We start from the raw sequence: 14,124 nt of genomic DNA, 5'->3' as shown, positions 1-14,124 counted from the left end.
TATTCATCTTTACCTTACAAACATCTCCTAGAGTATCCCGTTGCTTTTATTGTGATAAATTAGCTCTGTTGAAAGTTAAATGGCGCCCTCACCTGGCAGAGGCCAGTCTGCACGCCTCATTTTGTCTCCCACAGGAGCTCAGCAGGGCTCTTAATGACAAATTTGACGGTTTTTAAGTCGTTTTAAGTTTTAAGACCAAACAGTGACTTAAAAAGCAATGTTTACACATTTGCCTATGCGCATTTGAGCTAACACAACAATAACATTATATCCGGTTGGCGATTTGTTATATTTTAACAGGGGGGATGGCCCAGTGGTCACTGACACTACACACTGAGTATATAGGGGGATGGCAGGTTAACAAGGGGGATGCATTTTGGTCATTTTGTTAACAAGGAGGATGGCATCCCCCCTCATCCTCCTACAAATCGCCTACTGATTATATTGTGTCACAATATCAGGTCACCGATGGTTTTGCTGTTTAGGTAATAATAGTCACAGCTATATTGACCCATAACCAACCAATTTAGAGCGAATGGCATGCACACTTAAAAGTACGCAGACATGTCCTAGAAAATAATTTAGTGTTTTCATACATAAAGGTGTGTGTTTCTTAAGGGAGATACCAGCAGGTGTCAGTACAGAACTACACAAGCCAAGCTACTAGAGCGTCTATTTTAGCACTCAGTCATAAACACATTATAATTCATCCTTTCCATCGTAATCCTCCTCACAACGCTGTTAAAGCTACTTCTGTGAGTGAGCACACACACACACACACACACACACACGCACGCACAGGTCTTAACACACCAAGCCATAATTATGTCGCAGAAAGAACTTTACACAACCCTAACCTTAAAAAATCCATACGTGTTAACACTCTGTGTCTCCTTATGACAACTGTTAGGAACTAAAACTCGTCTGCCATTAAGACATTAACTGTTTTGTGTTATATTAAAACCATGTAGTCACAACTGTAGTGACTATAATCACTACTGTAGTATATCTGAGACTGCCACGGGGAAAGGGTACAGCAGTTCTCTGATCTGATGAAATTAACATTAAACAGAAACAGAAATACTGAATTTTCAGAAACAGTGCAAGGCTACATGATGGAAATGGCAAAAAAACTCTTTGGCCTTTGATAAAAAAAAGTAATAATAATAATAATAATAAAATGAGTCTCCATACCTGTTCTATCTATATATACCTACATTCCTTGTATTATAATCATGATCTATTCCTGTTTTTCTGACTCCTTATATTAAAAAAAGACCACAGTAACAGCTGAGCAGACATACATATACGTTTCTTTGCTTTCTTTGGAAGCAAAGTCCTCACAAAAAAACTAAAATCATTCAAATTATCTCAGGGCGGCATGCCAAAAGATGTAGCGGCTTCAAGGAAAGTAATACATTCAAGGAATGGCACACATTTGAACATCTTTGACCGAAATGGAGCACGAAATTAAACACGAACTTTAGCTTTGATGTGGGATGTTTCATCGCGATCCCAGATCATTGTCTTAATGTAAATAGGATTTTTCTTTTCCACAACCCAGACAAGTTTCTATGGATCATTACCTTCCTCACACATACAGAGACAGAGAGAGAGAGCAAAAAAAAAAAGCAGGAGAGGGAGCGAGAGAGAGAGAGAGAGAGAGAGAGAGAGAGAGGGAGAGAGAGAGAGAGAGAGAGAACGAGATAGGGCAACAATACAAAACAGATGGATGTACAACCTTCAGACCAAATTTTACAATCCCTCATCCAACTATCCACTTTCCTCAAAGACCAAAAACAGTAAGACACATTCAGCCTGTCTCCAGAGTCTAAGCCTTTCCAGGCAGCATGTCACATCCACCGCCTGGACACTTCTATTTATAGAATCCAGCCGTGTTTCTTGTTGGGGACTTTTACCCTCACGGTTTTTTCTTTTCTTTTCTTTTCTTTTCTTTTTTTTTTTTCCACCGCTCTCCCCCTGCTAGATTTCAGGGTGAGAGGTTTCCCAGTGTGGTGCTCTGTCTCATTTACAATCATGTTTGTTTAGTTATTACAGACTTGTTTTCTTTAGTTGGCCCTGAGGTCACATGTGGCCAAAAATAGAATAGAAAGTATGTTGCATTTATTTTTAGACACAACCAACAAGTTTTTCATTTTGGTAAAGAGAGGCAGAATTGCCCAATGATTCAATCCAAGACCACAGATTCTTGGATTTTTAAGGCATTGGAAAACTGGCAAATGAAAACATAAGGCTTAAGTTTGTTGGGGCCCCTGTAAGCCGACACTAATTCCAGATACAGACTATTAGGGTGAGTATTTTAGGGGTTTTGTGGTGATTTTATAAACATAATTATGTCAAAAGATATGGTTGTTATATTAACATAGCTCCAAAGCTAGCAAAAGACAGATGTTCCAAATCTTAGGACAGGAAGATGGCACAAATGAAGGAGGATACTGATCACACTGATACTGCACTGTAATGAGCTGTGTGTGTATGGATGTGTGTGTGTGTATATGCATGTGCACGTGTGTGTATGTGTGTGTGTGTGTGTGTGTGTGTGTGTGTGTGTGTGTGTATGATCTTTTTTTTTTTTTTGATGATTATGTCGTGGCATACTCCTACATGTTCAACAGATTTTCTATTTTCCCATGTCTGAAAAACCTCTATTTGCCTCAATTTAGAGTGAAGTCAAAGAATGAATGGGCAGCAATGAGTTGTCACACTGGAAAAAAAAAGATGTCTTCAGGCTATGTATCGCCCTGGTCACTGTTCTAGGGCACTGAATGCCCTGCGACATCTGTTCTTAGAAAATAATTCAAACGACGGAAAAGTACCACAACGGCTACACACTTCAAATGCGAGTGTTAACAGGGTGAGGAAAGGAAAGCAGCATTTAGAGTTCTCAGCCTTCAGACCTGACCTGAACAGACACGTTTGTCCCCTTTATAACACGGCCCAGATGTAGTGGAGGGAGAACGAGAATAGATTAGTGAAGGGGAGTGTGTGAGGAGGGGAGGCATTTGATGAAGAGCCACCAGGAATGCTCCGGTATGGAGGAGGAATAGGAGGAGGAGGAGGAGAAGGAGAACCCTGCTTGCTTTATGTTGCCAAGGAAACCCCTGGGTCGGGTCATGACTCCCGAGCTGAGATAGAGCGTGGAGTCAGGGCATTCGTAGGCTTGTGAACGTGTCAACACATCTGATAGGCTGAAGTATGTGTAAGAATTTTGGGAGACCTTGGAACATATTTGGCATGTTGTTTTCATGTGCATAACAAAGTCCAACTTCTTTGCTTCACTTTGTCTATACTGTGGGCAATTACTCTTCATCTAACTTGTTTTATCACCAACGACATGAATTATAAGTTATTAAACAAGGACGTACATTTAACCATATATTCCAAATATTCCCCACATGACAATCACCACCTCTTTGTTTTGGCGAATCCCACTTTAAAAATGATTTTAAGAAAGTCACATAGGAGTGGAACAAATCGGCTGCGTATTGCTTTACCTCGTTTTTTTTTAAAAACCCAGCTTGGAGAAAAGGCAAAAAAAAAAAAAAAAAAGCCGGTTTAGATTACAGAATAAGCCTGGGGAGCTGAGTTGACGGTGAAGTTGTCTGAGAGGAATAGCATTATGGGCCAGTTTCAGCTTCTCTTCCCACAGGGCCCCAGATGCACAGAGGCCTGGAATTCCAAACAACCCTGTCAGAGACCCTTCCTCCTGGCCACGGGGTCCTCCTCAGACCCTCCGACCCGCCGGAAAATAAAGATACGATGGAGCGAACCCGTGGTCTTGCGCAGCGAGGAGCGTGCGCTTCTCTGGAATACGTTGTGAAACGTGACAATATCAAAAATATTTAGGGAGTCAGATGATGTCTTTCCAGGGACATTCTCTCTAGCCTACCCCCCCCCCCCCCCCCCCCCCGCCCTTCCTCCAGCAAACATCCCAACCCCCGCCCCCCCCACCCTCCCGGCTCACAGTGATACAGTGTTGGAAAACGGCATGTGAACGGAAACGCTCTGTCGAACTTTATGTTCTAGAAAAACATTCAACAAATCACTTGGCTAAAGATTCGCGTCCACTTTTTGATTGTTGTCTGCAGAACCAATCCATAAATGTTATGCTGATACTAGTGATCTTCTTATCTGCGATGGTTTTAATAAGATGGAATTCTATCAGGAGGCCCCAGATTTACAAAACACAGGTTTGAAGAATTCCTGAGAACCCCCTGAAGATATCTACTGCTCCAGCAGCTGTAAATTGTGTATAATGGCCATTAATTTAAGGCCAAATGGCACAACTGGCAACGAAACTTAAATTAATTAATCAATTCATTGGAGCTTGCTGAGCCTTGATGTCAAAACCTGAATGATGTAGCTCAACCATTTGCCACTGTGCTAGAAGTTTCCATTTCATTTGAAATGTTGTGTTTGAGTGACTGAACCTTGTGAGATATCACAGACTTACTTCAATTGAAAATAAATATGTTTAAAATGGGGGTTAAACTTGTCCCTGACTGAACTTGCACTAGAGAGCCATTAAGAAGCTCTAGGCACACCGATTTGGGACAGGAAATGAAAAAGGCTCCAGATTGGGAATGTAAGCGCTGTCTTCTGATTGAACCGACTTCTTTGGCTTCTCTGTGACATAGTTTTTCAAATAAAAACAACAGCAGTATTAGGATGACAAGGCCTGTAGCCAGTTTGACCATGCTGTTAAAACAATACTCTGTTCCCTGAAGTTACTGTAGATGCTATGGGCCTGCGTCCCCATTAGCATGTATTGCATGTGTCCTTGGGGAAACACTATTCTTTAAGTCCTTTATTTTCATTGTATGCACTGAGGTCAATGTGTCTATCCCATAGGAAGATAGTTTTGTGAAACACATTGTGCAAGTGGGTCCACCAGCATTAAATCAGGAAAAGACAAACTCTGCTGATGGCAACCTTAGTCTGTTATGAACAGCAAAGATAGATTTAAGAACTGTGTGTGTGTGTGTGTGTGTGTCTCGCGCGTGTGTTTCTTTGTGTGCGTGTGTGTGTGCACGCCTTTTTATTGCCCTGTCATTAAGCAGATTTTACAAGAACATTTGTTAAACTGTCAGACTTTTTCTTCAAGGCACCAATCTCCTTTCTAAACCAGAGCGGAATAACACACAAAAAAAAGTTTATCCTCAATGTACTCTACAACAATCGTACCACAGAAGCAGTGTTTGAAGTTTTAAAACACAAACATTAATATGTTAATCAACAGTACTTACTACAGCAAGGAAAGACAGCGATTCCATAAACTGTGGGAACGAATCACTGTTTGCTGTTACATTCTCAGAGAGTTTGTCAGGGGAAATTTATCTCCATTGTGTTTAAACCAAAGACCTAATTGGAGTCTGTGAAGCTCCTTAAAACAATATACACCAAAGATAAACCAAAAACTGTACTCTGAGTTAATCACTTTGACTCTAATGCAATGGTTTTTGAAGTCAGCGCATTTTCAAACACAAACAAGGGTGGTCTCCTAAAATGGTTCTTTCCACCGAGCTTAGTGTTTAATCAGTTCACACTAAGGCACCACATTTGGTTAGATCTCAGATTCCACTTTAACAAACAGAAATGAACCCTTGGTTCAAGCATACATGTCAAATTGTTTCAGACTTGAACAATATTTAATGTAATGTTTGATTAAAAATCTTGAAGTCTTGGCCAACTTTTAACCTGCCCTCAGGATTCTAAACAGCAGATTCGTTTCACCTTAGCAATCAGTCTGTAGTTTTATCAAGATGTCATCATACTGAATCCAGTGACTAAGTCTTCTAAAAAAGAGTCAGCGTCGCTATGAATTTTAATACTTTATTTCAGTTTTGAAAAGCAGTTTGACTTCAACTCCATTAGCAGATAGGCGATCTTACATCCTGGGCGCTTGTCTGTGTTAGATTGTTTTGAGCGGACTTAGCAGTACGTGTGTCAAAAATCAAAACCGTTCCGTCAAACTAGGCTGTTTTATTTCACTGTAAAATGTTATGCTGAAACTCCATATTTGAGCGTGGGGCATGGGGTCTGTGGAGTGCAACTATTTCAAACACTAGAATCTACCATCTGATACATTCCAACACTGTCTAGATTCAAGGCCAGTGTTCCTAACACATCTTCAAAGGAGACGAGATAGGGAGGATGCATTTCAAGCCATGTATCAACAACAGAAACTTCTTTCCTAGAAGGACGCACTATTTAAGAATGTCATTTATATCATATAAGCCTGCTGTTTCTCTAATATGGTCCTGGTATTGCCTTCTACGCTAAAGTAGCCTAACACGGATCGGTCAGCTAGGCCACCGTCACTCGAATTTCATGTGAATTCGTGTAATAGTTGAAGTTTTGACATTTGCAGCTACCTATATTCATCCATGCTGAGACTCTAATTTGCTTATGTGTCCTTTAAAGACAAGCACTAGGTTTTTGAGCACCGACTGATCCAGCTGTGTTGTATTACTAGCATACTGTGCTAGGAATGTCAAACATAAAATGTTTGGTGGTGTCCTGTAGTAGCAGGCTCCTGTTTTATAAGACATTTGAGCATATGCCTAAGCTTTAACCCCTGTTTGTATATATCGCGAGGCCAACACCAAACCATCAAGTACCATCTCAGCAAAGCCCCATTTAAATACAGTCATCTGACATAAATCGTTATAATCGCTATGCTGTGTAACACGATGTGTGTATTGTTGCTGGAGCCTGTCCATTCCAAAAAAAGAACAGACAAATAAAAAACACGCATAACCCGTCACAAATTGTTCATTGTCCAGATGTAAAGTTGTGACAACCAGATATACAACACTGTGTTTATTGTAACTATACAAACTATAGAGAGAATAAACCCAAGGCAATTTCCCAGAAACTTTTGGACAGCTTCGACCACTTACGTAACGCCGTTAGACCAGGTGTGTGTTATCTTAACTGGATTTCTGCTGAGGCAGAGATTAACAAAAAAAAACTATCTTCTCTAATATCGTTAGTGATTGGCAGAGTAAAACAGCCTTGTCAAACAACTGCCTTTAAGAGATTCTCAATAGTGAGCATTAGGCAATTCTTGGACTGGAATTCTACAAAGCTTCAGTGTGACAATAGCGGTTGTGGACCAGCCAAACACAAATGAATTTGAATTGAAGTGATTGTGAATGAAGCCACATGCTAAACGTTTCCTGGAGAAAAAAAAAAATTCGAAGGTTGACATGAAGTGCCAGCCTAGGTCTCTAAGTTTGTCTGTGAAAGCTGACCTTCCAACTTTGGAACTACATAATGTAAACTAAAGGACATGTTCTCTCTCTTTCTCTCTCTCTCTCTCTCTTTCTCTTGCTTTCTCTCTCTCTCTCTCTCTCTCTCTCTGTCTCTCTCCCTCTCTCTCTCTCTCTCTCCCTCTCTCTTTGTCTCACTCTCTCTTTCTCTTACCTCTTAGATCTTCCATTCTCACCAAGGGAAATAATGTTAATGTATTAATCAGGACAAATTGGTCTTACATTCATTGAGGCAATGCTTGCTGTTGTTGCAGTTCGCTTTTTCTTTCCACGCTCCCATCTAAGCAGGAAATCACTCTGAACTTAAATACACTACATGATATTTAAGTCAAATAAGAACTTGAACCCATTGCAGGGAACTTTGGAGGATAAAAAACAGCCAGAGGAGCAGAGCAGCATAAGTTATGGCCTTGGACATGTGAGATAAAACAGTGTGTTTATGCCTCATTAAATGTTCATTATCAAAGCCAATTAAAAAGGGTACGCATGGCCCAAGATGGAGATAAACACAGACATGATTAAAGCCTTATCTTGGTTAACAAAGGAGACACCTGTGCACTGTATGGCTTTATAGCCATACCCATTTTTTTCCCATGCAGAGATAGTATCACAGCTGAACTCTTCATTAGGGGTACAATCCCTTTGAATTGTTTAATAAATTCATACTTGCACTCAGATGATCCGGTCAAGAAAAAGATGCTGGATGCAATGATATAATCAAAACACTGTGATACTGTTAGGCAACTGTCAATGCAAAAGTCCTGCTGAGAACTGTTCAACTTACACATCTACTTCAAAATGAATCATTTCAAGCTACACGCCTTATTGCGTCTGAAGAAAGACATTTTGTTCCAAGACACCACTTGTGTATCAACAATTGAGAATGGAAAAAAACATGTAACAATTACAAAAAATAAAACTGTCATGTTCAAATATGTAAACCATTGCCTTCTTCAGTTCTCTCTCTCTCTCTCTCTCTCTCTCTCTCTGTCTCTCTCTCTTTTCAGTGAAATGTTAAAATTCACTCTGTCAGATTCTCTTCTTCATATTTCACACTCATAAAAATTCCTTTGAGAAAAGAGTGTATGACAAGACAGATCAAATCCAGAGGAAACCAGTAAATCAAAAGAAAACAACATGAACACTGCAGAGTGTGAATTGTAGAAATAACAATGCGTGCGTATCTGAGAGCAGCTCGATGTGAAGGTGAGGAAAAACAGCTCAATAAATTTAACAGAAGAAAGCAATAAAAACGTAGCAGTCCCAAATAGGAAAAAAAAGGCCTAATTTAAATTGTCCAAATTGCTGCCTGTGAGGCAAGAAATCTGTACAAAACATGTACATTCCTCTGCAACTGCGTACCCACATAGGCAAATGCGTTGAAGCATACAAAGGCTAAAAATACGCTGTATTCATTTTCATGTAAAAATCAACCAGGGGCAATAGGTGTGAAGGGAGATTCATGACAGGAATGTGTTGAGCTCTACAGTACATTAATTTACTATATGTTACAGTGTGCTAAAAAGGGATTTGTTTCAGTCGCCACTAACAGCACAACAGAGGATTCGGTTTGAGATTGGGATGGCGTATAATTCATACCACAGTCATGTTCAAACAACTTAAAACAGTCCCCAGTGACCCTTTTTTCACTCTCACTGCTATCATTTTAGTGGAAGAAAAACATGAACTGGACGCTGCTAGAGATCATAAGTCATGAGAAAACATTTCAAGGCATCTCAGCTTTTTTGTCTCGCTTGAATTTTGTAAATCACCATCAGATGCATTTTAAATTGCTTAAGAAAGAATACTCTCCATCTCTTTCTCTTCTTTTTTTTTTTTGTCAGTTTGAAAAGTAGACAGGAGGGTTTCTACCTTTCAGCTAGAACATGTGGACGACAGCCAAATATTTGGCCATTAAAGCCCTTGCTAAAAATAAGCCCAAAGTATGTTTTCTTAAGGATTGCATTATCGGGGCAGCTGTGGTAACTTGGTACTTGAATCACCCTCCATTTGTATGGCCAATCAATGGATGCTCTGACTCCCTAGAGAATAACACATAACAGACAATGTGGCTGGAACAAGAGATAGCACATATGGACTGCCACCCTCCATTTGTTGACTTTGTAGTCGACCTTGGTATTCACAGGGGAATTGTGGCATCAAAGTTTGGCTGTTTCATAGCGGTAGGTAACCATATAGCCTACTGTTAACAAAATGGAATTTTTTAATTATTAAATAGCATCCACCATTTTTAAATTGCTTTATTCTGTGTGTGAATATATTTGACTGGAATGTTAATGTGGTGCTCTCTTTAGCAAAGTGTACCACAGGTTAATGCATATCTACATATACAAATGATGGCATAAAGTTTTGTTTTTTTTTAAAATAGTGCAGTTCATCTCAATTTTACGGGTAAACTGGGAAGAATTGATTGTGAAAGGGGTGCCAGATTGTCGGTTTTGTTTAAGTGATGATGAAAAGGACAGAGTACAATGATAAAGTTGAGGACAACTTTAAAGACTGAACAAGAGACGTTGAATTTCTGCATAAATTCGCCAAAAAAAGCATCTACAATACATTGCTCCTAGCGGACCAATGAACTTTTCAGGTTACGTCGGTTTTTACCTCCGACCTCCATACGACATAGGCGTGGGAGCTTGGTTGTTGCAACTTCTTCTGGAGCCACTTCCTTGGGGAAAATAAGGTGCTCGTGCTGCTTGAGGGAGTGATACTCGGGCTGCGAGCAAGGAACGGCAAATCCCACGCTGTATTCCGCTTTGCGTGTTTGATATCATAGTCGAAGTTGAAGTTGGATGACGGAGAGATATCCAAAGGTGTAGACGGGCCAGAGGAAGATGGTGACGGTTGTTTCAGTCTCGGTGCTTTAGAGCGCTGATCCGTTTTGAGCGTGCACAGGTATTCACTAGAGATGTAGGCTGATGAAGTCGCGCCTGCATCACTGAAAACCTGCTCAGGTACTGTCAAATTGTCAAAATCACTTCGTGCCGCATCCTGGTCGGTTCCACAGTTTCTTATGATGGCTGGGTCCAAACTCCGTGTTTGTCGCAGCCGTCTTTTAGAGATGCTTTTAGAGGATGGAGACGAACAAGAGAAGACGCTGTGAAGTAATCCTTGCGCGGAAGACATCTCTTGGCTATTCTCAAGTCCTCTGCGCGTTATCGCTCAGCTACTCTTCGCGGTGTTCATGTGAGGTTCACGACAATTCCAGACCATTTTTAACGTTCACGCGTAAATAGCTATGAATCATATTATACGTGGTTAACAAAGATATCCCAAGCGGAGTGCGGAGCGGAGATTCTCTTTGCTCAATTCATGTCCCTCAAGGCACAACTGGTTCGGATTTGGGAGTGAGGCAGGGAGGGACGGACGGTCGACAGGATGAGAGAGGAGTTTCGCAAGCGATGCCCTTTTCGCGCGTCACATTCTGTAGCTTTCTGTGGGTCTACCCGCTCCCCTTTCGGCACATTCTTATTTCTGAAGAAATATGCCCTCTGAAGTATTAGGTTACTTTTTTGAGCCTTGTTTTTGACTTTTGTAGTTGTTTTAGGTCTGTTTTTTTTCCTTCTTTCTCTCATCAAGCAACTGTCAAGCTTCTCCGTAACTTAAAGCATTACACCAACAAGTAGTCATTTTGCAACTTTTCGATTTATATAAATATAGCTTTCGATATAAATACACAAATACCTACATCTTATTTTTTTAAAACCAGTGTTTAGTAGTTGAAGCAAAGTCAGCGTGTCCATTCAGCGCCGGACTGACGGTTCACTTTGTGGGTGGATTAATCCTAATTATGATAATCCAAGTTTGAACCAGGTCTGCTTTCTCTGTGTCACATATGCATTTGTTATTTCTATCATTATTACTTATTAAATCTAAGACCTTTACCAACAAATTAACAGTTTTTGGCTTTATGGTTTACAAGTAAGAAATGCTGAGTGAACAAGAGCCAACACTAGCAAAGAGTTTACATTACAAATGGACATTTCCCTAGGTGCCCTCTGAGAAGCACCAGGTTGTAAGGGCACTTGTCATCAGCTGGGTTGCTTAGATTCCATTCTGTGTGTGTGTATATGTGTGTATGTGTGAGCATGTGTGTGTGTCTGTGTGTGTTCGTGTACGGGCTCTCTCCCCCCTCTCTGCCTGCGTCCAGTGGTGTGGGGAAAAACTCTTGCACCCTGGGAGAAAGGGGGAGGAGGGATCCTCTGATAAAGCAGCTTATGGGCCAGCACTGCATAATACTGATAAGGCCTCAGTCTGAATCTAGTGGCCTAAAAACAGACGGAGGAAAGAGAGGGGGTAGATAAAGAGAGAGAGAGAGAGAGAGAGAGAGAAGGAGGCAGGGAGGGAGGGAGGGAAGAAAGACATTAGGAAGTGCAAGGTAGAGATGGCTCACTGACTTATTAGCGGGGATGATATAAGAGGCCGGGGCCAAAAGGACACTGGAGAATATATCAGCAATAACAACAACACTGTAACATAAAACATTACAGCACCAGTGTATCAACAGTATCATCGTCGCATGGAATGCATACAGAAAAGGAGCAAAGGTGAAATGTATGGAGTTGGATTGAGGACAAACAAACTTAAAATGTGTGTGTGTGGGAGGGGGGATTCCATTATGCTTCCCTGCAGCAGCCTTGCTCCTTATGTCTGTTGAACTGTATTGCTGTTACATCCCAGGCACAGAGGAGGAAGAAAACTCCAAAGAGCTGTCTTCATTATTAAACGTCTCCATACAAACTGAAGCAGGTGAGAGAACTCCAAAGTCATCTAATTCCATGTCATTTTCACCCATTCTATCCATACTGAAATCAGTGCTCATGAATAACAGATGAAGAATTAAAAAAAAAAAGAAAAAAAAGGAGAGGTCATTATCAAAGACTTTTCAAATGGGGGGCCCCTGATAGGTAAAGAGGAAGAGAAAACGGGCTTCCTGTCCAGGCTGTGTAACAGTCCCTCTCTGGGTGGGATCGGGGGGGGGAAAAGAGCCAGTGGTGAAATCACATTGGAACAAAACTCAGCCTGGACCCAGGGGTCAGTGTGGAGAGTGACATCACTGCACGTGTGGGCTCCTCACACGTGATCCCTCACTCCATCGCCAAAAGGCACATATTGTTTTAATAGGAACTGTAAGGGTAAAAAAAAAAAAGTGCTTGACTGGACTACAGAATTAAAGTGAACAGCAGGAGACATAATTCAATTCATATCATCTGTATAAAGTACGCTCAAATCTCATCTCCTAGTACTTACCAAAATACGCTCGCAGCAATGGGTGGCTCTGAGACCACACTGGAAAAAAAGAAAAGAAAAGAAAAGAAAAGAAAGATCGAGGGAGGTGAGGAAAAGCCTGGTTGCTTTAAAAGAAAAGACATGGTTTACATCCTGCAGGGTATCGGTATATGCCAGTTTCTGTCGAAACAGTTTGTGTAAAGGGAGTTGTCAAATCACTCGTTAAAATGATCAAATTATTACCTCATGTAGGAGTTGCCTTTGCTGCTGAAATCAGCAATGTACTGCATTCTTGCTTTATGTCATTTTTCTTCTTAAGCTTTTAATTATTCAGTGGTAAGTTGGAAACCACCTTTGTGTACAAACAGAATTTATGCATTTCTGTTCAATACAGTGCAATTAAAAAAAAAACCAGTTACTTTTTTTTCTTGATTTGGGACTTTATATGGGCAGTGGCCAAGAATAGATGCATAGCTGGTCACAACGATAGCTTCTTTTACACTAATCTGATAGTAAATTTGAGTAAGGCTGAGTAGGCCTACATTTGAGATGACACTTTATATTTTGGTGTAAACTGGAGCAAGACACTAGACACAGGTCATTTACTTTGAGTCTCTTTGTAAATGATGTCTCTCATATGCCTCTTTCACTGTCTCTGTGTCTTTCAGGCAAATTGAAGTCACGCCAAGGGCTTCTAATTTTAGAAAAGAACGTGCAGCCTTCAGCTGACTAAACATATTTAATGGGAAACATATTTAACCACCCTTTATTTGGAACCCTAGATGTAAACAGATATCAACGATGTGTTTTTTACAACTTATATGTACAAAGTACTTACACTAATAACTACAACCATAACACAATGTGTTCCTCATCCTCTGACAGGTATGCAAACAAATAAAACAAAAAGCAAATCACTCACCACTTTATAGGAGACAAATAATAATATGGCTGTGGTCTGAAAAGTCATGAAGTCTGAAAGGAACATTAAAGAATCATTGGAGGGGGGGGTTATAATAATAATATTTTTAACATTTTTGCTTTACTCTTTCTTTCCTTTGAGATGAGAATTCAGCGAGATTCACAATGGGTTTTAGTTTACGAAGCACGCAAATGTACGGTTTGAGAATCCGTCAAAGAGAGATGTAACGCGCCTGTCCTCATCAGATTTGAGGATGCGGTGACCTCTAGTGGTAAAAGGGCTACATTGTCAACAGAGTACAACCCTGTGCTTTTGAGGTAGACTGTAAATACCATGTATTCAAATGATCTTGTTTGTCAGTTCAATAATAAATTACTTGACACCTTTTTGAGTAATGCTTTATATGCTGGGCTTCAGTAGAAAACGCCAATGATCACTAATCGAAGCGTTACTATTCCATTTTCTTAAAGAAATGACTGAAGTAAGGCATAGATATCGTATGTTTACTAAATGTTTATTCTGCATCTGTCGCAATGAGTATAGCATGGTAAAGAAAACTTTTAATGCAAATTATTTCTGAGATGACGCCGCTGTAAAACTGATATCAGCTGTGCCGCTACAACACTACTATGTCATCAGCACAATGACACCCATGTC

At 40.4% G+C, this 14,124-nt stretch overlaps 1 protein-coding gene across 1 annotated transcript in view; it reads right to left on the bottom strand.

Annotated features, from left to right (window-relative positions):
• Positions 1 to 10,442, bottom strand: part of LOC115817003 (rho GTPase-activating protein 6-like) — a 60,607-nt gene extending 50,165 nt beyond the window's left edge. The window contains exon 1 of the mRNA XM_030780219.1: positions 9,921 to 10,442. Coding sequence (XP_030636079.1) covers positions 9,921 to 10,442 — 522 coding nt within the window. The remainder of the gene's footprint in view (positions 1 to 9,920) is intronic.
• Positions 10,443 to 14,124: the final 3,682 nt, after the last annotated feature.

The sequence above is a fragment of the Chanos chanos genome, chromosome 7 (genome assembly GCF_902362185.1).
Source record: "Chanos chanos chromosome 7, fChaCha1.1, whole genome shotgun sequence".
Classification (NCBI taxonomy): Eukaryota; Metazoa; Chordata; class Actinopteri; order Gonorynchiformes; family Chanidae; genus Chanos; species Chanos chanos.
The sequence above is the reverse complement of the archived record's forward strand: the minus strand, read 5'-3'. Positions and strand labels throughout refer to the sequence as shown.